Source organism: Pholcus phalangioides, unplaced genomic scaffold, assembly GCF_987345545.1.
Source record: "Pholcus phalangioides strain wild (caught in Gottingen) unplaced genomic scaffold, Ppha-v1.0 ptg000008l_1, whole genome shotgun sequence".
NCBI lineage: Eukaryota > Metazoa > Arthropoda > Arachnida > Araneae > Pholcidae > Pholcus > Pholcus phalangioides.
Window position 1 is genome coordinate 51,251,369 of NW_028301601.1, and position 25,565 is coordinate 51,276,933.

General features: G+C 37.9%; 1 protein-coding gene across 4 annotated transcripts in view; it reads right to left on the reverse strand.

Moving 5' to 3' along the window:
• Positions 1-14,011, reverse strand: part of r (carbamoyl-phosphate synthetase 2, aspartate transcarbamylase, and dihydroorotase rudimentary) — a 64,411-nt gene extending 50,400 nt beyond the window's left edge. For 2 of the 4 annotated variants that reach the window (XM_089234879.1, XM_089234876.1), the window contains exons 1-8: positions 13,944-14,011; positions 11,003-11,120; positions 8,669-8,938; positions 7,400-7,461; positions 6,107-6,187; positions 5,079-5,220; positions 3,940-4,111; positions 2,202-2,387 (exon numbers count right to left, since the gene is read on the reverse strand). In XM_089234879.1, the coding sequence (XP_089091005.1) occupies positions 2,202-2,387; positions 3,940-4,111; positions 5,079-5,220; positions 6,107-6,187; positions 7,400-7,461; positions 8,669-8,938; positions 11,003-11,087 (998 nt within the window). In that variant the 5' untranslated portion in view covers positions 11,088-11,120; positions 13,944-14,011. Of the gene's footprint in view, positions 1-2,201; positions 2,388-3,939; positions 4,112-5,078; positions 5,221-6,106; positions 6,188-7,399; positions 7,462-8,668; positions 8,939-11,002; positions 11,121-13,459; positions 13,583-13,943 lie in introns of those variants that run through there. The other 2 variants (XM_089234878.1, XM_089234877.1) reach the window with 2 other exon arrangements.
• Positions 14,012-25,565: the final 11,554 nt, after the last annotated feature.

The window sequence follows — 25,565 nt, forward strand, 5'->3', positions numbered from 1 at the left end:
GATTAACCGGGAAGTGGATTAACCATGCTATGAAAATTTCAATTTTATTTATAGTTCTTTGTGGTGTTGTTGGTTTTTTCTTCATTGGTTATGCAAGATTTTGTGAAGGCCTGTGATGGAAACAAATATTTCTATTTCTTAGAACTGCTGGATTTTGTCATTTCTTTTACCGAATCACCCCTTCTATCACACTCTTTGTCGTCAGAGCTAAACTCCCATGGGTGATCAGCATTTGAAGATTTACCGCCAGTTACAGGAAATGCCGGCAAATTAGTCAAAATATATTGCTTTTTTGCATCTGAAAGTTAAAAGACACGAATGGTGTAACTTTGAATGCGGCCACGTGAATGCCTGGTTTATTGGCTGGACCAGCGCTATTTCTTGTTTGTCATTCTCATATCACATTTTATAAGCATGCAGAATGGCTGACAGGAAAAAAGTAACCATGTTTTCTGGTTATCCATGATCACCTTCCCGAAAACTAGCTCAAATAATCGAGGTTCTACTACATTTCTGCCATCAATGAAACCCAGTGTATAAGTAGTGTGGCTATCCTTCAATGCGGTAATTTTTTATTAGATTTTTTTGCACAGATACAAATGTATAAAGTGGATAATCATGTTAAACAGGTTAAAATACATAAACACTTACTTTTTCCAATTTTACTATTTTAAATCTTTTTCTTTACTCCCAGCAGTTTATCTGTGTTCACCTTTCCACACTATTAGCCTGGATAATCAAGGTTCTACTATATAAAATTTTATGCAACTTTTTTTTAAATTAATTTAAGACAAACCAATTACTGTACATGAAAATAATGAATGGTAATGAGCACCACTACTAGAGAGTAGCAAATCCACCCTTACTTCCCAACAAATCTCACATTTTAGCCAATTTTAAAACCAGCATTACACTAATGTCATCAAAATTTAGATATAATAATTATGTAAGCATAGAAAATTTGGTATTTAGAAGAATAATATTATGAATGCGATGAGCTGTAGTATAGCTGATTCAACTCTCAGCAAATTTTGGCTACATTGAGGCATGTCTGAACACCGGTACTTGATTGTTTTAGTCAAATTTTAAATCATGTGAAGAATTGGTTACTTTCGACATTATTTCTCCATCTATGACATTGATATTCATATTATACTTCATTTCTCTTTAGACAATTTTTTTTCCAATTACTGGGCAGCTACAGGTAATCAAAAACTTCTGAATAAAAAACATTTAGACATTATTAGAATGAGAATTTTTTGTTTTTGTTTTGCGAATGAATATGCACTAAGAAATAGAAAATATGCATTTTAAAAACATAATTGCTTTTTTGAGGGTTATTTCATTCTTCAATGAATATTTTATTAGTTCAAGGCAGTAAAGGCATGAGTCTAAGAATGAATATAGCTTTTGATCCTTGTAGTTGGTTGTAAGCACTGACACAATATTGAGCCCCAAAGCAGAATGTGCCGAAATCTGTGACATACGTTGCAGAACAATTTGGAAGAATTTTAAGAAAAAGTGCAAAAAACACTATTATATGTATGGGGACTTTTACCGCAGAACGTTTCCAGTCGGCCGAGGGCTCGTCGCAGAACAGTACTAAACATTCTGCTTTGGGGATATTGAGCATGGATTGCACTAGTTTGGCTGTGAAGATGAGTGGATGTGTGGGTTGCTTGGTTGTGTAGACATGTTTTGTAGCAATTTAGTTCATAATTCTGCTACACTCTGAATGACAGTAGCAATTCAGAAAAAAAATATTTTGTTTCTAATATGGTATTGACTTAAGACTCACAGTGACTTGCTAGAATCTTTAGTGTCAATAAAAGGTGGATATAAACAGATGTCAATTAATACATTTTTAAGATCAAAGCTGCAGTTTCCAAAGCAGAATATGCCGAAATTTGTGACATACATCGCAAAACAATCTGAAAGAGATTTATGAAAAGTGTAAAAAACATTATTATAGGGATTTTTACAGCAGAACATTTTCTTACACAGAACATTCCCAGTCAGCTGAGGGCTCATTGCAAAAAATGCAAAACCTTGTTTTGGCAACTGCAGTCACGAAAAGCAAACATGACCAACTTTTTCTTAATCATTCTTCATTTACAGACAAGTTATTCTCTCAGGTAGACTTAATATAGTGAAAGGTATCAATAGTACATTAAAAAAATAGATATTTAGAAAATAATCACCTGAAGAATGGCAGATGAGCATGAACAATTCCTTCATTCGTGTGATCATTCGCATTAGTAAATAAGGGCTTCCATCCGTTCGGGAGAGTTTCAGTATCAACAGCAAAGCCATGATTCTGTGATGTTATGCAGCAGAGCTTTGTGTCCAGTAACACACAGGGTTGGTTGTGGCCCCTATTTCCATACCTAAATTTAAAAAATCATGGATTACGTCAAAAAACTGAAAAAGACCTCAATTTGATTTTTTTATACATCAATTGCAGTGATACAGTAAAAAGCAGCAATAACATTAACATATATTTCTCATTACATAAAAAAGTACCTTATGATTAAAATACACAGAATTTCATGGAAGACCCTTAGTTTTATTCTTGATGAATATTTATTCTAAATGATAAACCAATAGCCCGCACGCAAAATGTGGCACTCAGAGTCATCTGATGTGGCCCCTAACCTTAAACCTAATTTTGTAAAAATGAACTGAGTGACTAATTACCAGATCACTTAACACGTTCACTGCTGGGCCTAAATTGCTTGTCAAGTCCGTGGGGTGCATTTTTTTTTTCAAGATCAAAACTAATTTTGAGCCCCCTAGTACAAGTCTTTCAGCCGCTGTGGTGGTCGAGTGGTCATAGTGACCGACTCGCATAGCGAGGATCCGGGTTTGAACCCCACCGGCGCCACAGTGGTGGTCGGCTGAAGTTGGTTTTCTGTGGTTTCCAACTTAAGGCGCGAATGCGAGCCGATCTCCCCGTTAAAAAGTCTCGCCACAGAGAGCAACAGGCCTACAACATTACAAATATTCAATCATTACACTTCACTCGCAATTTGAAGTATAGATGGCAGCACTGAAATATCAAACACAACACTAGCTACCCATTCAGATTGTTAGGTGCACTCACTTTGTCCCAGACTCTGCCATGAAGCTGGGCTGGAAGAGATCTCGGCAATGGGATAAGTCCGGTAGCAGAGCCCCTGGCGTTCATTCAGTACAAGTCTTTCACGACGTCACCATAGCCTCATTAGCAGTGAACGTGTTAAGTGACCTGCAGTGCAGTTCCGCATCACTCAAGTGGTTCGTGGCACATTTCAAGATCACTTGTGCAACCCACAGCAGATTTACAGATCACAAGTGATTTGAGACACAGTTCCAGATCCCTTAAACAGCCTGCAGCACATTTCCAGATCCCTTTTTAGTTTCCTACACTCGGAAGGGAACAGTTTTTAATCCATATTTTAAGCATACCAGTAATTGTACATGCTGTTTATTTCCATGACCCAAAATGTAATCTGTAGGTGCTATTTAAAAGACTGACTTGAAAAATCTGTAGTTTATCATGTGATGAAATATTTCACACCAAAGAAAACATGTCATGCAAATAAAAGGGAAAATTGGGGATTTTTTGAGATCACATAAAACGTCATGCAAATAAAAGGGGGAAAATAAGGGAGTTTTTTTTCACTATATATATAACACGACCATGCAATCTTTTTTCCCCCATAATGCTTCCACATTTTTCGTCAATCAAAATTTTTTTCCCTATGAAACTTTCCTGTTTTCTCTGTATTTTCAATGAAGCTTACATTTTCAAAGATCTGCGAAGATATGAAAAATCATACGAATCTGGTTTCCAAACAGAAGATTTTAATAAGGCTGAAAAGTCTGAAGGCTTCTGGGTAAATCGGAAGCACTGGCATCTATGGTAGTGTCTTTCTACTAAATCAGTAACGTACTTACTCCATTTTATAAGTTTTTGCGCCAGCAGCAATAGACAGCAACTGATGTCCAAGACATATACCAAAAATAGGCTTGGGTTTTGGTGCAGATAATAACTTCCTTAAGTTTTCTATTGTTTTGGAGCACATTTCTGGGTTTCCTGGCCCGTTGCTAATGAAGAGGCCATCATAGTCTGCAAAATAAAACACGTGTAAAAATGAGAATTCTATAACTTGCAGAATGCGAATGTTTCCATGGGTAAGTGACTGTGTAACAAATGCGTGCCTATAAAACAAATGTATTTGAAATGAAATTCCATCTTGATTTTTTTTCAGACACATTCATATAACAATTTATTTTCAAGCAAACAGTACTCATGTTATATGTATATATGCCAATTCCTGGACTTAAAAAATCTGTAGTCTGTCATGTGATGTGATATTTCGCTGCCAATAAAAAAATGTCATACAAATAAAAGGCGGAAAACACGAGATTTTTTTATGGACCTCATATAGGGTGACCATATAACCTGTTTTAGTAGGAAATTCCTGTATTTTCCTTAATTCAGGCAGTTCTGACTTTTTAGAATGTCCTGTTTTTCATCAATTTTCAACGAAACCCACTTGAATTTTCATTTTTTTCCCATTAAAATCAAGGATTGAAATTATTTTGCAAATTATGAATTCTATGATAATTAAGATTATAAAATATGAATATTTATCTAATATATTTCGTCTTTATTTTTTGTAGAATTCATTATAATCCACATTGATTTGCAGTAGTATTTCTTGCCATTGTCGTTTTTAGGAATGATTGGCAACTCATATATTTTTGACATCATATTTGGCAACAATCGGAGATTTCCAATTTTTGAAATCCTAATTTCCCATACTTGAGTCGAGGAAACATGGTCAGCCTCAGCCTAAGATTGCAAGGACTGAGGTATTTTTTTAGGGGATTCTTCATTGCTAAGCAGAATATGAGGATTTTTAGGGACTTTTCTATAAAGATGCAAAAAATCCAGATGTTAGTGGCTTCCAACTGGAAGAGTTTAATAAGGCTAAAAAATCAAAAGGCTTCCATGCGAATCAGAAGCATTGGCACCTATGTATGTCTCCCCTGCTTTGTTAAATGTATACTGTTTTTTCAGTCATGCTCACTTTCTAAATCCAGTGAATGGTCCCAAGGAACTACATAAACAGATGTGTCTCTTTTGATCAGGCACCTTAGCTGATTGTTCTTCAAGCCACAGTCAATTACCAGAATTTTCACACTGGCGTCGCTGTTCAAAAGCCTTGGAGCCTACAATCACCAAGAAGTAATAATTAACATCAAAAAGAATAATATAGTCAACAATCATACTTTATCGCATTAGCAGAATAATGCCGTAAGATAAAGAATTTAATATGCAAATTTCAATAAAACTATTGATAATGCCTTTTCAACTTCTCAAAATGAGTAAAGGCACAAAGGTAAAATGCAGGACGTCACAGATTTATTTACGGAGCAATAAAATTACACGAATTCAAGCAGTGACTCAAATAAATACAGCAATACAATATGCTAATATAGAGGGAAGTAGGAAAGTTCTCTTTTTGCTTCATTTTCTTCTTGGTGCCCTTTTATTTACATGGGGAATTTTTTCGACACGTTGAGTAAAATCCTCATCCCTCCTGTTAGTTCTGTATAAACATTCCCATGTCATGACGGCATCAAAGCATCGTTGTCACCAAACTCATCAAGTTTGTCGCCAACTTGCTACAATTCACAGAAAAATATATATTTTGACCCTAATCATTGGTTTCACATTGCACAAATGCTATATAAATTATTTAGAGGGGAAATTTGTACTATTTACGGAAGTTTTGTAACAATATTCAAATGAAATTTTATTACTTTGTGAGAAAGAATTTTTGGTTGATGTCAATCCTTTGTATAGTTGCCTACACCATGTTGACAAGTTTCCAGCCTATATAATTAGAGGCGATGTCCAAAATGTCAAAAGATGGAAGTACAGAAAAATTATAGTCAACCGTAATGATATAAACTTTGTGGTTTGAGAAAATCTGCTAACCTTATTTACATTAACGTCATGATTGACACTGAGATACAAGTAATCCAGGATGGTTGTTCAAATTTCATTCTGACAATCATTGTTCTTCAAATAAGTAAATGTTCAAAAGCATACCTTTGTCGATACTTCAGCAACCAAATTTCTCAAATTCGGATCAACAAACTGCAACTCTCTAGGAACAGAGTCTATGACAATCTAGAGAGAGAGTTAATAATATGAAGTTAGTTAAGGAATAAAAAAAAACATTTATCATTTAAACAACACTCACAGTGTCACCAAAAATAATGTCTCTGTATATTTTACTGTCTTAGAAAGAAGTGTTGAGGTCAGGGGCTGTTTCTATTTGGCTGATTTAGGATCACCAATACTGAACAACAGTGACAAAATCAATTCAATTGAGCATTTCAGCACGTGATCACCAACTTAATTTACCAATGTAATAGATGGATCACAGTAGAAAAACTATATCGAAAAAATCACATTAGTTTTGAGGTTCTTATGTGTTTGCATTTCAAGATGATATGTTCATGTCTTAATCGAACTTGAACTCTGAAATATTGGCTGAAAGAACGCTGATCATCATTTGGATGGGCACCTATCATTTGCAGATCTGTATTCAATAGAATGCCTATGAGAGGAATGTGAGGTGTCATTCAACTCTGCCTTGACCCACAAAATTATAAGTGTTGATAAAAATTGATAAAAATCTGGCTAAGCATGAATGTCAACTTTTTCCCTAAGCAGTTTATAAAATTCCACTGATCCGCATTAAATAACTACCAGAGTGGAAATCACTAAGACCTATATAAAATGTCCCACTTTTTTAAGAATAATAGTTTCCAATTTTGTGCAATGATACTGCTCTCCCCCACCCCCAACTCTGATAATAATAAACAACTAAGGAAGAGAAATACTCTGACTTTTCCTATAGTGTATGGATATTCTTATACTAACTTTAAAAGAAGGTGAAAAACCACTATCTCTTTAATTTCTGTTATCGAACTTTGAACAAAATCTGACTCTGCCCACTTGCAGATGTTCTGACAGGTTAGCAGGATGGGAAAACCTGTTAGTGAACAAACTGCATAGATAACTGGGCTTGTCATTGACAAAATAAGAAAGTTTTAAGAAAAGCGTAAATGCCAAAATACAAGGCATCAAGTTAGGCTATGTATCTCGATACTGTCGCTGAGAGGGTTAAGATACGGCCTGAGCTAACTAACTTATCCTCACGACGAATTCATGCTGAAAGCAATCCAGCAAAATGTTAGAATACACTACTTTTAAGGCCAGGCCTATATGATGGAAAATATGATTTTTATAAAATATACAAAAATAGTTTCACTGCCAAAACATTTTTAGCCGATGAAACAACCATCTGTTTTTCCTCCCACACCTAGGACTTACCTTTCCTAAAATCCCTTTTTTACTTTGCCTGATGGTCTTCGTCAAATGTCTCGTGTCAATACCTAAAGAAATATCAGAATCAAAACCACAACAAATTTGGTACTTGTTAGACACAAAATACATTTTTGTGATTTCAATTTTATTCCACAGAAATAGCATTTTCCTTATTTAAAATTTCTTAATTCTCCTCCCTCCCGATAAAATGGGATTATGCACAAGCACAGTTATAACGACCCCCTTGGGTATAATATACATAAGCATCATGTCTATCAGAAGCACCAACATGATGAAAACATTGGGAGGCTGAAAGTTGTAAGTCATCCTGTATGACTAGAGCCCATGCGCACAAAGAGAAAGGTTGCGCTGTATGTATTAATTATTGGGGGGAGGGGTCATATATTCTCCGTCCTTAGGTTTTGATGCCAATGGTGTCCAACCGATTCCCATGCACAATAATGCTGACAAACTTCCCTTTTAATGTCAATGGAACAACCCCAGATATGACTCATTTTGGAATATGTTTCATTTTCTAGGGATCTCTGAAAAGAATTAAACATTTTTATTTGATGAATATGAAAATAAAAACGTTATTTGCTGTATGATTACCCCATCCAGAGATCATTCAAGTAATCTGAGGCGGTGCTCCAGATCACTTAATTAAGTAACCTACAGCACATTTTCAAATCAATGAAGTGCCCGCACTCTCCTAAATGTTGAACATCCTTGCTTTAAAGATTTTTGATCTTTGATCATTTTTGTCGCACCACGGTCATTTTCTGCACACGAGGGCTAATTAGACCCCCCCCCCGGGACCTACAATTTATTGCCGATTCCGAACGGCAGGCTTGTTTTTTATACTCATAGAGAGGTTGATGCACTAACCCCTCGATGGGCGAACTCCCTGCGGTAGCAATTTTTTGCTGCGTTCAAGTCGCCATTTTTTGTTGTACCCCCCGTGTCAGGAAAGTTTTCTGACAAGGATGAACCGGGTATCGAACTCGCGAAACCTCTAAACATCCTTTGGTACTTTAGGTGAGTATCTTATTGACTGCGCTTCCGCGCCCCTTAAAGCTTTTTAATTCAAGAGAAGCATAATTTGCAGTTTTTTATGGATTTTTTCTATGAAGAGATGAAAAATTGGAAGAATCTAGTTTCTGATCAGAGGATTTTAATAAGGCCAAACAATAGGAAGCATTAGCACCTGTGATACCTTGAAGCTTTTAATTTTTCTGAAAGATAAAACAGAAAAAAATTACTCGTTATACTGACCTGAAATGCCAGGCACATCGTTCTTCTTCAGCCAATCCGACAGTGACTCTACTGCATTCCAATGGCTATAGAACTCGCTGACTTCAGCTACCACCAGTCCCGTAGCCCATACTTTGTGTGATTCAAACCATTTGGGGAGTCCATGCTCATCTGTCTCTGGACCAGCGATGCCATAATTACCAATCAGAGGATACGTGAGAACGAGTATCTGAGCATGGTATGAGGGATCAGTAAGGGACTCTGGGTAACCGACCATACCAGTTTGGAACACTAGGAATAAAAAACAAAATCTTTAATCAGATAAAACAAGTTTTACCGTTATCAGGTTTTCACAGTAGATCCCACTTATGTTTTTCAAAAAAAAAATGCATGGAAAAACGTTTTAAGCAGGAAAATGTTTTAAATGAAAAATGCTTTCTGATGCCAGAGATGTTATGAAAAACATAACATGTTATGGCTTGACGACTTTATGCCATGTGAATGATTTCATATATTGGTGTCAATGTTGTTAATGGATGAAAGCAATTTATATCCGATATAAATAAAATGAATACATTGGGAGACTTCCTATCATGGGAAAGAATGTAGGAACATGTTAACTTCTAATTGAATACTTTAAAGGGGGGAATCACAATCATGACTATTTCAGCGTGTTGGCAAGAGAAGTGAGCGGCCTTAAACTTGAAGATTGATAGAATGATAAAAGGAAAGCAGGATTTGGATAGCATGCAGGCAGTAAAATTACAAATTCCACTTTTGCCTAGAGAGTGAGAAACTAGGTCAGTGAGTGACCTGGAGAGTTTGCAAACATGTAAGTGAACAAAAGTATATTGTGCATGCAAGAGTGACCAAAAAGGTGACCTAGAGCAGGGGTTCTCAAACTTTTTCATAAATGATGCCCCTTTCCCCTAATCAATGCTTATCCGTGACTCCCCAAAACAGTTTAACAAAAAAAATCACTCGGAAAAATGTGGCTATGAAGTGGCGGCTTTGACAAAGATGGCAGTGTACCAGAAGGCCACTCTGCACAATTTGAGAATCCCTGACCTAGAGCATGGGCAAGGATATGATTGAACAAATGAATCACCTTGCAAGCAAAAGACGAGGTCAGTAAATGACTATAAGAGTGACCCAAAGAGTTCACAAGCATGTGAGTGACCAAGTCAATAAACAATATGTTAGAATATGCTATGGAGTGCCCAAGTGGTGCAGTGTAAGATGCTTGTCTTCCACCATGAAGGTTATTATCAAGGTCCACTATGATATATAGAGTATGTGACAGGGTTTAAGCTACGGTTGCATTTTGCGAAAAATGCGAAAGAAAATCGCAGAATGTGAAAAAAGTAGCCGCCACTTTCACAAAAATGTGTACCTGCGCGAGTAGACATCCAACCATCAATCATAACATTAGGGGTCATTCAAGTATTACGTCAGCATAGGGGGGAGGGGATTTTGGATTTGCGGACTTTTGGATGACAAGGGGGGAGGGGTTTGAAGGTTGCTGACATCATCAACCACCCTTTTTGAAGGTATGAAATATTCTAAGCTGCTGACGAAATTTTGCCTACAAGGGGTGGAGGGGTCAAAAATGGCTAAAAATCTGCTGATGTAATACTTGAATGGCCCCTTAGCATTGTTATTGTAGCATTTTGCTAAAGCTTTTCCCCTCATTTTCGCTTTTTTGCGAAAGGAATTTTTTATCCAGCTTAAACCTTGGTATGTGAACATAGAGTTGACTAAAAGGCTAACCTAGAGAGTGCTTACGCATGGGAGTTACCAAAATTGTGTGAGCATGGAAGTGACTAAGAAAGTGTGCAAGCATGTGAATGATAAAAAGCGTAAGTCAGAGACAGAGGCATAGCTACGGGGCGGGGAACTAAGCCAGTTATAGCCTAGGACACAGGGTCTCAAACTTTTTTCACCCACTGCTCCCTTTACTTAATCAACACTTATCTGTGGCTCCCCAACGCAAGTCTAACAAAGAATCTCTTCAAAGAACCTTTGTCAGGGCTGCGTTTCTATGGCACCACTGACAAAGGTTGGCGGTGTACAGTTTGAGAACCCCTGGCCTATAGGGGGGCTATTTTGAGAAATGAGTTGGTTAATAAAATTTGATTATAATGGAAGAACAGCAAAATTTATGCGGCCCACAGGCGGCAAAACCATAAATTCTACATCTGATTAATATTATATAGCTTATAATTACAGTCTTGCAGTTGCGAGTGATATTATGAAGATACATGCAAATCAGAGAGAACATTGATGGTAAACTAAAAAATGTTCAATGTTATCAAAAAATAAATGCAATGTTTCATCAAAAATATAAATACTAACCAATTTCTCCAGCCACTGGTTTGGCAGCTCCAAATACTGTACCATGGTAGATGGAGCCATCACTCAAGATAAGAGAACCAGACATGATTTTCTTTTATTTCTCTGAAGCCGATATGATCTGGGGGGGAAAAAACACTCCGTTAGGACTGGTGAAGAAACAGAAAATTATATCAGAGAAAATATGAAGATATGCCAAAAATTTACAACTCGTTAATATTATATTTCAGTTCTCTAAAGCCCCGAAGCAGAATATTCTGAAACCTGCAATGTAGGTCATGGGATACTCAGTTACTACTACGATCAGTTACTACTTGTACTAAAACACACATGCACCTCGTCTATATAGATCCCTCCACGGAATTTCTGATGAATTGGTACTTGTTGGAATGTGCATATGTGTTGTGAACCTAAAACTAATTGTGACCGAATAAACATAAATATTTCTCTCCCCCCCCCCCCCCCGCAAGGGGTCATATGTCAAAGGGTCAGCATGAATTGTGTACTGGAATCCAGTTCGAGTGATCACGAGTGTTCAGAGTCCATTGTTTACCAATCTGTCTGCATCCAGCGTCGGCCCACATACAGGGCCACCTGGCCTGGCTGCATGGGTTTAGTATTCATTCAGCCTGGTGCTATTCTATCCTTCCATTCACATGCAGGGCCCCCAAAGCAGAACTTAAAAAAAAAAAAATTATGTATATCGCAGAACAATCAATGCTGCTGAAGCATAATCGCGGGAAAAATCTTAAAAGATGGAAAAGAACTCTTTTGCATGCAAAACGCTATAGATTTTTTTTATGCAGAACATTTTCAGTCAGCTGAGGGCTCGTTGCAAAGCAAGTCAAAGCATTCAGCTTCAAGGTGCAGGACCTCCCGGCTAGGCTGCATGGGTGTTGTCCCCATCACGAGTCTTAGTCTGATTATTCGGCTCTTGGCCTCTTTTCTGTTAGGTGGGCTTTGTGCCTCTTTTTATTTTCACTCCTGTAGGCTCTCTCTGTATACATATGCATGTCATTTATAGTGAAGTGTTGCATATGTTACATCAGAATAGAAAATATTCAACGGAGACCAGTGGATCAGGGTTTAAGCCACGGTTGCATTTTTTGCAAAATGCAAAAGAAAATCTTAGAATGCGAAAGAAGTAAAAGTTACTTTTGCAAAGAATCATAGGCGCGATAGACTTGGAAGTCTGGGGGGGGCAAGATGATGATGATGTCGATTCAACTATACATATATGCATTAGATCAGTTGACTTCACCTTTGATGCTGGGGGGGGGGGGAAACAATGCGCCCCCCCTTCCTCCGCCCATGCAAAGAATGTGTACAGGAGTTATGAAATGAGTCGACAGAACCAGTCAGTTTAATAAGTAGACACATCCAACAATCAATCATTAACATTGTAGCATTTTGTAAAAGCTCCCCCCCCCCGCCCCCGATTTCCACTTTTTTGATAAATGAATTTTTTATCTAGCTTAAACCCTGCAGTGGATATCACAGTACAAGAGAGACACTGCAGGCATCAAGAAGGCAAAGAGACAATACAAAATACAGAATATGACAGACATGATGCATTGGGTGCAAAAAAATCCAAAAAATGAACGGGTTTTGCTGTATAGAGGTGGTTCCTTTCTATAAACATGCGATGCAAAACAAGGAGAAGGACATAATTTATTCATCATTAATGTTAGTCAGGCTGATACAATGATAAACCATCTCATTAAAATGTTTGGCTTGAACATAGTTGAGATGGTTGATCATAAAGACTCATGCATTTGCCACATGTTGCAGACAGCACTTGACGTTTGCAACACATTTGACAGCATTGTAGCCAACACTGCTGCACACCACACAGATCGTAAATTGATGACTGTTGAACAGGGCAGCACCAGAGATTATTTGTGTACATGCAGTACAGGAATTATTTAAAACACTCAAAATTAACATATGCACCAGTTCTAAATGATGTAGAAAAAAAAATCTATACAATGTGTGGGACCCAAACCCTAAGGCACCTCTGAAGCCTTTCTCTGCATGCAGCGGACCATTTCATAACAGACTGTTGCAGCCAAGTTCAATATATTTGAGAGCGCAGTATTATTATCATAATACGAAGGGAAGATGTAACACGGTACAGAAAAATTTGGTGCAAAAACAATAGCAAATGGTACAAATACAGAAGAGCATGTTGCGGCAACATACAAGTGCATTCAAGAGGGCAAGTGGGTATTATTACACAACAGCAGGACATGATGAGGTACAGAATCATTTGCGCCAAAAAAAAAAAGGCATATGCAATCGTACGAATAAAGGACCAATGGCCTGTTGAATACTGCATTGATTACATTTCAGTCTCACTGCAATAAAACATCACTCAAATGGGTATTTACAACTGTTCCTATTCAGTAACGGGAACGTAAAAAAATTTTAAAAAATTGATTAAAAATTTGAAAAACTTACAACCTATAGAAATAACTCAATTTAGTCACTCCTGAACACTGAGTACCAATAAGAGAAATGAGCACTTCCTATTGGTATATATAATAGTAAGTTTAAAACTAAGTTATCTTAGGGGGAAAGATAAGATTCGAGAGGGGGCGCCCAATTCAGTTTAATCATGGGTGTGCGAGTCTTATCAACCCCTCCCTCCCCGTTTTTAAATTGCTCATGGCCTTGGACCAAACTCCCAAGGTCGCACCTGTGTAGTCTCGCACGAATTGAAGGACCGGTTCTTCAAATCTTTTCTCTGTTTGTTTGTTTATTTCTTTTCCTTGAAGCACTAGGGGTTAGTGCACTCATCCCAAGTGACTACGTCTGTGGTGATTATCGTCGCTATCGTTAATAATTGTGATAATCTTGATAATTATTCATAACGATAACATCGAAATTGTTGTGTCCCCCTGTACATCGGTGAAATCAAGCGAAAATTTCTAACTAAACATACCATTAACAGTCATGTACCGGGTACCGGCACACGTGCATTGAAAATCAAAACAGGTGCGTGCGTGATAATGGACTGTTTCCAGATTTCTGTACGGTAAGTGGGATAATCGAATGGGATACAAATTCAGCCGAATAGCACATATTGTGCTTGATAAATACATCAACCATACGTCCTACGTCCCGTATTTTTTGTTAATTCAAGTCACTAAGCTATAAGGAAGGTTTTTACTTATAGCTCAGTGATTCAAGTATGAGGCGTTTTTGATTATTTGATTATTTCCCATTAAAAAGAAGAAAAAACGATTCATTTCTATGTTTCTTTAATTTAGATTTGTTTCTTTCATAAATCGCACAGGAAGTTGCCACATATTGGTTACCTTGTATGTCCATAAAAAAAAGAGGAAATATCACGTGATCCAAAAAGCCTCATTATGCTTGTCTAGTATAGTGGTGCGTAAACTTTTTGAAACACAAACCCCTTTTTGACCGAAATATTTTTCGGTGACCCCTTACATAGAACATTCCGATTTTTTTGCCAATGAATGTGCTGTCCCGAAAGCACTTTTCGGAACGCTTGTTTCGATTTTAATTAGGTGATATCGACCTGCAAAGACATTAAAAAGAATTTTAATATCATACGAATATTTCCTTTGTTTTTTTTATGTACCCCGTTCGCATGCGAAATATAGAAAGCGGGTTTTAAACCCGCTTCTCTATTTCCCATAAAAAAGTCAAGCGAGTGCTAGAACTCCCAATGCTACCGCAATATTTGCACATGTGAACGAGGGCTTTACGGTCCCTTATGCAAGATAGAGATGTAGCGAGGTGTATGGTCCTTGATTTTCGTATGCAGGGTGATTGAGAAAGAATCATCCGATTTCAAAATGATACACTTGAAATCGGACATTAACAAAAATTGTTCATAAAACGTAGACACGTTTCCCCACGTATATTCACATATTACTTATCATTCTATTCTGTGTTTTCAATTTTTAAGAAATATACAATTTTGAAATCGGGTGACTCTCCCTGTAAATGTACTAACATGATATCGTCCGCCGCATGCCAAAAGCACGAATGTACAAATTTACTTTTTTTTTCCTTATCAGCTGTTAGAATACCTTGTTTTGCCATCTCAGTTGTGTCTGAAACGCGAATGTGTATCCCTATCGAAACACACGTTACAAAGCATTTTTAGGAAAATAAATTCCATAGAAAACATTCAAACGTCATTTCCCAAGTTCTTTTTTTTTTTTTTTTGCAAGGACATTACGCATTTGTGATTCTGGAACGTCGGAGCCGATATATTAATTATTGTACAAGTAGAATTTGACAAAATATTTGGCACTTATTGTGTTGTTTTGCTGCTCATTGCGGTGCGTTGCGTATTTATACTGCATCGCGTGCTGTATTGCTTGTTGTAATGAAGCGCTTATTTATTGCGCATTGTGATGCATTGCTTATTGAGCTGCATTGCTCATTGTAATGCAGTTCTTACTGATTGTTGTGGTGCACTGCATATAGTGGTGCATTGCTTATTTTTTTGTGTATTTCCGATGGTGGTTCATTGCATATTGTTCTGTATTGCTTATTGTAATGCAGTGTTTGTTGCGTATTGTGGTGTACATAAATACATTTTATGGCCATGGTATAATATTTTATCATGTGTATATATATATATATATTGTTTATAGTTTTTGTAATTGCATTTTTTTAATTGGGTTCCAGTATTCAGAAATACAGTCGAATCCCGTTCTAACGAATACCGTTATCGCGAAAATCTCTTTTTATAACGAACATTTCTCTAATTCCTCCCGATAAATTAACATAGGAACAATACAAAACCTTTCGTTGTAACGAAGTGATTTCTCCGATGTCATACAGTCGAATCCCGTTATAACGAACTCCAAGAGACCGGAGAAATCACTTCGTTACAACGAAAGGTTTTGTATTGTTCCTATGTGAATTTATCTGGGGGAATTTTTTTTCAGCCATCTCGTTTGGCATTTTGCCTGTTGTGGCCTTGCATTTCTATATATTACGTATTGTGCTAAATTGCTTATTGTGGTGCCCTGCAAATATTGGTGCATTGCTGACTGTAGTGGATTGCATGCTGTATGGTTTATTGTAATACATTGGTTATGGCGTATTGTGGTGCTTATCGCGATGCTGCGCGCGTATTGTGCAGTATTGCGTATTGTGGTGCATTGCGTATTGACCTGAATTGCGTATTGTGGTACATTGCGTATTGACCTGAATTGCGTATTGTGGTGCATCGATGATCGTGGTGCGTTTCGTATTGCTATACATTACGTGCTGTATTGCTTATTATAATGCAGTGCATATTATGCTGTATTGCTTATTATGGTGCATTGCGTGTTGTGCTGTATTGCTTATTATGGTGCATTGCGTGTTGTGCTGCATTACTTATAGTTGTGCATCTCTGATTGTGGTACACTGCTGATTTTCGTATATTGCGTATTGTTGCATTACGTATTGTAGTGTATCGAATGCTGTATTGATTACTGTGTTGCATGCTGATTGTGGTGCATTGCGCATTGTCATGCATTACGTACTGTAGTGCATCGCTTATTCTAATGCAGCATTAGAATTATCGTATAATAGTACTGCGTATTGTACTGTATTGGTTATAGCGGTGCACTGGAATGTGACGCATTGCTGATTGTGGTGTGTTGCGTGTTATCACGCATTACGTATTGTAGTGCATCGCTCGCTGTATTGCTTATTATAATGCAGTGCATACTGTGTATGGTGCTGTACTGCTTATTATAATGCCGTGCATACTGCGTATGGTGCTGTACTACTTATTATGGTGCATCACATGATATGGTGAGCGAACCCATGAGCGCATTCAGCGATCAACTGATATCCACCTTTCGTCTCCTCTGGACTTGGAGCCTGCGTGCGTTTTTCGCGATTTTCACGCCCTCAACGTGGTTTGCGACATCATGTTCCATTGCAATTTTTGTTCCTCTTGATGCCTACTAACAACCCTCTGAGTTTGTAGGTCCATTAACAGAACACCCTGTATTTCCTGTCGGGTTCACGATATAGATCTATGTTATGTTCAGGATGTAGATCTATGTTTTTTATGATAGATCTATATCAGGTCTATATCGTCAACCGGACAAAGATATACAGTAGAACCTCTCGATAACTGACACTCATGAGACCAAAACTTTTGCCCGCTAACGGAGTGTCCACTATTGGGGGTGTACAATATACAGTAGAACCACGTTTATACGACATGATACGTGCACTGCACAGTATTTTGCAACAAAAATTAAATTAAACTAAAATAGTGTGAAGATAAAAACATTCATAACAACATTATCAGTCTTGTAATGTTGGCTTTCTTCACACGTACCAACATGTGCAAACAAAACCAACATTACCATTCGGAATCGGCATCCTGGACCATAGTTATGTTCAGTTAATCAAGTAATTAATTGACGGATTATCATATCTACCAATACGAGCTTGGGATTACACATAATCACCGTTGAATATGATAAATTCTCGATTTATGAACAAAAATTCACAAATTTAAGTTTTGCCTGTGGTTTTACTGTCTGCTATCGAGAGTTTCCGCTGACGATGAGTGAAATACATTAAAGCCCTATTCCACGGGACAGGGGATCAGAAAAGTTAACGGGAGGGTCTGCTAACGGGGAGTGTCGTTAACGGGAGGGTCTGCTAACGGGGAGTGTCCGTTAACGGGAGGTTTCACTGTACATAAAATTCACGATATAGATCTATATGAGATCTAGGATATAGATTTATGTCAGATCCAGGATATAAATCTGTCTCCTAAGATAGATCTATATCGGAATGGGATATAGATCTTTGTCAGGTTCACGATATACACATCTATGTATTTCAAACTATATTAAAATAATTAATTGTCCCAAGTTGTTGTCCTTCAAATTAAAGATTATTCACATGGAATCAAATAGATATTCAACTGAAAAATGAAAGACTTGATCAATTAATATTATAAATAATTTGCACAGGACGAGATCGTTCCATATCATAGTTATGACACCTGATATTCCTCTGACATTTCAATATAAATACAACGATATGGTTCAGACATTCTACCATGTCGTTGTGCTACTGGAGAAGTTATAGCAAACTATTTTTGAAAAATTGAAACTTAAATGAACAGAGCAAAGCAACTGCGTCACTGCAAGTAGTCAACTGAATGGTTCTCAAGTGCAACTATGTACATGCAAATTAGAAAGGGTGGGACGAACTTAGGGCGGGGGACAGATTTCGGACATTTTCCCTTGTATTTGTTGGAATTAAAGGGTTAAGAATGAAGGCTGATCATTTGATTTACTTTTTTGACCACCGCGCAACAATGTTCAGAAAAAACCAAGCTGCTCATCAGCGAAACTAAATTTTTTTTTGAAATGCATACATGTTGTCATATATCATGTGAGAAGGGGGAGGGGCGTTGATATGTTTAATGCATAGCCTTGTTTGAAATCGTCATTATCTTCGCAAAAATGACCACCGAAAAATAGTCATACAATAGCCATTCCGTTTTTCCACTCGACTCATTCATGTTCCCTAAATACAGATCGCACCCGTGAAGCTCTTGAAGTGATCGATCACTTCACTTCACTTCCCCATCACTCACGAGTGCGATTTTGATGCAATGGTTTGGGATAAACGTCTCTACTCGAGGAATAAAATTCCGTCGAATAAGAAGACAATATTCCCTCCTCCGCATCATAACACTATCAAATCCTTTCAAGCGTCGATTGATCGCACGGTAATCTTCGAGGAGACATCCTCAGACCCACTGAGCGTACCTGTCTCAAATTCCCGTGTAATGCTGTTCGATCAGAGTCTGAGCGAACTGACAGCCAAAAGTAGAATGAGAAAAGACCTCGAAGGTCAATACACATTGATCCCATCCTCCCTTCCGACACCTCTGTTGTCGCATTTACAAATAAAAAAGTGACGCTTGAAATCCCTCTATCCGTTATACCCTCTGTACTATAGTGTCGGTGCAACTTCCCATGGAGAATCGACTCACGCCACTTTGCCCCCTTCACCGCACATGGTACTTTTGCACTAGCTCTGAAGTATTCAATTTATTTGGAATTGAAACTGATTCAAAAGAGAAGGAATCTCTGTAATCTTTCAAAGCCTCCCGTCCCTCTAAATCCACCCAGCTTATTGAAAATTAATGTACCCGGCACTAATAAATACGGTACTTATATACTGCTCGCGAACGATTTTTGTCAAACAAGAATGAAAATTTTTAACTGTTGATATTTTTTTTATACATTGTTATCTCTCCCAACAGTATACAGGGTGGATACTATCGAGCACCCAATAATTATATACGTGATTCCTTGTGAAGAACTAATATGGATAAGGGATTTCCTCGTTTTTGATTTGACAAATAATTATAGCGCTTTATAAATTGATTACGTCACCTCATAAACCTGCCGAATTCACCGAGTTAACGTGATTAAACACCAGGTTATACCGAACGTATAAGCCAGAGGAGGTTCCACACGATATTAGTTGTCAGTAGCAGGGTATTCCTAATTTTTTGACCACTGGGTGTATGTGCATCGTGTTGATGTTTTCGATGGGATCAATGTCAGATGGACTTCTGAGACCAGTCAAACAGCTCCCTAGCCCGAGTACCGTGGTGGTAAGATGCTCGTCTACCACCTTGAAGGTTGCAATCAGTCCCTAGGTTCGAACAGGAGGAAGGACATGGATAAGGAAAAGTCCCCTAAAGAACTGGAGGCGACCACCGATAGATGGTGCCTTCATCTATAACCCGAACTCTTTAATGACAGTAAGCATATAGCATCCACCTTCTGTCAATCATAGTACCCGGCCACGATTGGCAAGATGTCATACCCATAAACACCATGGACTTTCGGAGTCACTGTTTTCAGAATAAACATTTATTACGACGACACATAATAATTACCTTGGTTAGTAAAAAGAAAGACAGACATTGAAATTTTTGAACCTCACGCTTTCGTGTGTAGTGACGCTCTGCTGTTTTCCAGATGGTCATCTCCAGTACTCGAGATCACGCGACACTCTCGAGGTTGTTGACCCGACTCTTGGGGGTCGTATGCGTGGGACACCACACACTCCCTCCCCAGTGATCACGAGTAGTAAGAAGTGATCGCGTACTATGGATTAGCATCACTGATCACGAGCATTATAGACGATCTGGAAAATGGACAGTACGTCCAGAACGAGTGTTTCTGACTTGATCAGCAGAATCAGTTGTGAGTCTGTCAGTCGGAACTGCAGTTGGTGCGTTTGGAGATACCAGTACCGGCTCCACCGTCGGATTGACGAGAAATGCCGGTTTAAGCCGATCGAGTGACACTGGCACTGTTTTTTCCTCTTATATCCACGTTAAACACTTTATCGGTCCGGCTGATCACTCTGTATGGCCCTTCAAATGGCTGTTCCAGAGGATGTTTTACCCTATTAGTTTTTACGAAAACGTGGGAAGTAGCTTTCAAATCATGGTGAACAAATGTAGGATGTCCTCCATGCTGTTTGATTGGTCATGGTTGGAAAGCTTGGACGTGAGTTCTCAGCATTTGCAGAAACACGGAAGCGTCAGTTGAGTTGGAATTAGCTCGTGCTTGGAAAAACTCACCAGGTAAATCGTAAAGTTTCTCTGTATAGTACCCCAAATCTTGTTTCAGAGAGGACTTGTTCAATTCATTTGTGGGTTTGATGGCATTTAAATGCGGCTTTGAGAAGGCGATGCCATTCCTCCAACATACTGTTCGCCTGTGAATGGTATCCAGTTGTCCTCACCCGTTTTGCTCTGATGAATTTGGACAGCTCACGGAATAGTTGCGGTGACCTTGATCATCTGTTAAAGGTGTTACATATTTGATTAAGGTGATTAAGTTATTGTTATAATAAGATTAAGGTCTTACTGTTATAGGTGTGCCGTATCGAGAAATCCAGGTGGAAAGAAAAGCTGCAGCTACCGTGGTTGCCGTGATATCGTGGAGAGGTAGCGCGTCTAGCCATAGTGTAAACCAGTCTATCATTGTTAGGCAATAATAATATCCATCGAAAATTGGCAGTGGGCCAATAATATCTAGATGAATATGTTGAAACCGTTAGGAAGGTTCCACAAACGATTGTAGTGTGGGATCTTTTGTGTGCTTTTTGTACTTTGGATCTTTGGCATGAGTATGCACAGTTTTGTCTATTTAGCGCAGTCTTTAGCTAGACATGGCCAAATGAATTGTTTTCGAACCAAATTAACAGTACGTCTAATTCCTGGGTGTGACAGTTTACGCATATTCCAAAACACGTCATATTTTTCAGGAATATAAGGTCGAACTGCACCTGTTGATAAATCGCAGTAAAGCGCTTTAGCTGAGTCCGGAAGAAATACTTTCTTCAGTTGTAAAGCTGATTTGCTCTTTAGAAGTTCCTCTCTAGTTTTTTATCCCCCCTCTTATTGCTCAGCGACGGCAGTAAAATTGAGAGGACCAGGAACTGAAATTGCTTTATGCGTGATAAGATATCAGCGGAAATATTTTGCGATTCAGGAATATCGCAAATATTCGTTGTGAACTGCGATATATAATCTAAATGCTTTAGCTGTCTAGGTGAATATTTTTCACTTTTTTGTCTAAACGCATAGCACAGTGATTTATGATCACCGAAAAGTATAAACCAAGCGGTATTTTCTCACGTTCCAGGTCACGGATAAGACCATTGTCCGTCACCACGGACCAGGGCCACAATTAGGGGGGGGGGCAGGTGGGTCTCGTGACCCGGACGCTGGACCAGAGGGGGCGCAAATTTTATTCTCAAACCTCTCCTTCAACATTTCAAAGGGGTGCCAAAACCTATGCGGCGCAGCTTTTGCCCTCTCATATAAGGCAGTTTCGGTTTCAGTGCAGTACAGGGTAGATGTATACCCTTATTCAGACTTTGCATGCCGGCGCTGGACCGGCCAAATGAGCTTTGTTTACATCAGTGACCCCAGGTGGGCCCTCTGTGGTCTCTGAGTAAATTATCTCATCAAATTGTATTTTATTACTTGAATGCTTTAATCATTGCGAGAAAAACCAATATTACTTAAACTTAACTTTGTGGCGGTACGCTAATTCTGTCACTGCTAACCTACGTCATCGCTTCGGGGATGTTCTACTTGCAGTGACGTACAAGGAGTGCCAACCTTCGTCACAACCGATCCACGGTTGTTGCACGGATCATGTCATTTGCATATCCACAAAAATGTGAAATGTGCGTTGTGTGTAAAAGGATTGAGCTATGTTATATGTCGTTGCTGCTTCACTTCGTTCACTCGCTGGTTATAACCGTTAATTCTCAAATGTGTAAATTTACATTCTGCCTGCTCGCAGCCCTTAGTGCTGTGTAGCATATCTTAATTTCTAATGTAATCATGTTTAACTGTTAATTGTTGCAATAAACCTGTTATTTGTAACCGCTGTGTCATCCGTCTTTCCGTGAGTGCCTTAATCCGTTGTGAGAGATGAACACGCTTAATCCTGTCTGACATTGTCTATAAGGATCCTATTTTTGGACGCACCTATCTACTTGAGATATCTGGGGGCCACAGCGAGAGACAACCGAGAAAACTTAATTTCAAAACTTAAACTACTTTGTATTATTTTCCAGGCGTCGTACACTTTAAACCTGTCCTTATAATAGTCGTTTCTGTGATCCCATATGATGGGTTCTCCTTCGTACAGATCCAGAAACTCGAAAATTATGTCATTGCTCCACTGTATGTTTTATACACGACAATAAATATGTACTGATCTACAGCAAACTGGTTCGCACGGTCACCTGACAAAAGTATAAGTGCAACTAAAAATATGAGTAAAACGTTCCAAACAAGAAATAAGGTGTCAAAAAAAGAGGCGAAGATTAAAAGACATTGTCCTACAGCTAACACACACAACCTATTATACGCTCCCTGAATTTTTTTTCTCCCCACCAAACGTCTTCCTTTGAAATTTCCGAAAAAGTACGGGATTTTAAACACGCCGGCTGCAGTTGCCGATAGCCTTTTGCGGTTTATTTGTCTCCAACAAAGACTTTTTATCACCTTTTACTTTAATTATCTTACCCTGCTTCGCGAACCACGAATCGTGGGATCCCCGGTGTTTAGAACGGTGTATTCACTCTCATGAATTTTTACATATTAAAATAATTTTGAAGGGAAAGCGCGAGGGGAGAAATAAGTGCAGGTAAATACAATACTTTTCAGTGTTGAAATGTTATTTAACACCTAATTCATTAACACACCTCCTTTCTTGAACTTCCAAGAAATGTCACCTATCTGTTGAGCAGGGGTATCCAACGTGAAGTTTCTCGTGGAACCCTTGATGATAATGAGGCTGTTCTACGGAACTCAAACTAATTTTTGAATATTTATCTAAAAAAAAATGCGTGCCCTATACTGCCGTCCCAACAACATTTTTACTTACCCTGGAGCAAAATCAAGTCTTTTTTAAAACTGGATCAAAAGTCCAGTTTTGATCCAGTTTTTTTTGGGAAACATCGAGAAGTAACTCAAACGGACGACGGACTTCGAACCCGAACAAACAATTTTCATCAAATGATGGCCGTGAAAACCTTATCAACTATTTAATACTATTTATATTCACAGATTAATTTGTATTATTATTAATTTTTTTTGCAATTGTCTCCAAAAGTAACTCGGCATATTTAGTTTCTTCACAAGTTTCACTCTTTCATAGATCCAGATTTTTTGTCGAAATTTTCATTTTACGTTCAAGAGAGAAGGGGAGGGCGGCTTTTCTTTTTTTCAGAAATTAAGAACAGCTGATTCAATGCAGCCGGCTAGCAAGCAAGACACAACCAAAGGAAATTCTACAGGAAATGAAAGAACGAACTCATATAAAGTTTCTCACCTGCAGATGCTTCAGGAATAACACTGGGAAACGAAGCACTAACACAATGGAAAAAGCTCGGAAGGAACATATAGTATGCGAAGAAGAAGTATGGTCTGTACATCTAGTATAGTTGCCTTTCGACAAGTGGAAATTATTTTGTTTAAGGCTCGCAGCGTTTCCGTAGTTCTCAAAAACTTACAATAAATAAACTATTTTAGAGCCCACTTTAAAGGGGTCATCAGCTGGCTGAATGTTTATGTATCCGTTTACAATCATACTAAAAATTATGGCTTTTCTGGCGATAATATTCGTAAAAATATTCATTTCAGTGGTGTCTTTTGCTACCTACAAAAACAAAAATTGAAATCCTATTCACAGAAATGAAATTTTTACCGAGTTTCAAATGAAAACGCCGTTGTAATTGATGTTGTGCGTCTGATAAATTAAATATTTTGACATTAATATGTAGAGGAATGAACTGCGACCGAAGACAAACGTGTATAATGAATGAGTCAATGAGTAAATATCATATAAATGAGAGTCGTATTAACGAGTGTTCCACTGCATTGTGGTTTTATGAGTATTCCTACGTATACTGAACCCCACTATGTGAGTATACAATATTTGAAGAGTGATTCCGTCACTATTGAATCTCAAATGTTTGTAAAAATTAGAGGGGTAGAGGCAAGGGGGAGAATGACATGGCGTCTGTCTTTGGGGGATGTGTTGGTGAAAGTATCTCTTTGTGATGAAGCTAGCCAGTGGCCACTCTCAAGCGGGGCCATACAGTAATAACAAACCATCAAAAAATACCAATCAAGACCTGGGGTATCATATGTGAACGCCTTTCAAGGAGGATCTGTGTTACGCAAGATAAAATTTGAGATGATTATAACCGGGAATTTCATGTTGAGAATTTATTATTCGCAAATGCGGACTCGTGTGTGTGTAAAATTATTTTTGTTCAGATTTTTTTTTTTTTAATTGAATATTTGTTTTTCATTTGATTCACAAGAATTTTTTTCTTGTTTATATTTTCCATTCTAAAATTTGAGTGTTTTCACGTGTTTCTTTAGTGCCTGCTCAAGCTAGAACAGTGTTGACATCTTGGTTATTTTCCAACTAGATCAGGCCTTTTTCTTGGTCATTTTGATAGAAGAAATACCCATCTAGTTGTTTGTCTTTTTCAAAAAATTTCCTGTGTACTAAATAGTCTATTATTAAATCATTTGGAAAATACGGGAATTTTCCGGGAAATACGAGACGTATAGTCATCCAAGTAATGATTAAAATTAATTCTTGTTGTTTTAAGTCCGGTTTCTAGTTGTTTTCGATAAAGAGATGAATCTCTTTTATGAAAAACGTTATAATTTTTCTGCATCTGCTGTACAATGTCATCTTGCTTCCTTTTGTACTTGCAATAATTTCCTACCTCGCTTATGTTTTTTATATTGTTTTGAATCAATGCCAACACAATGTGTCATTATCCCTCATTGTCCATAATTTTTAATTGCAGCTCGCTCTGTAAACTTCTGATAGATTTCTTTCTATGCTTTTTTTCAAGATTGTAGCCTACATCACAGCCCTCCCTGCTTTGCATATGTTACGCATTAACAGAGAGAGATTTTTAATTAATTAATGAGTTTAATAATTTCATTAGTTAATACTTTTATTAATTAATAATT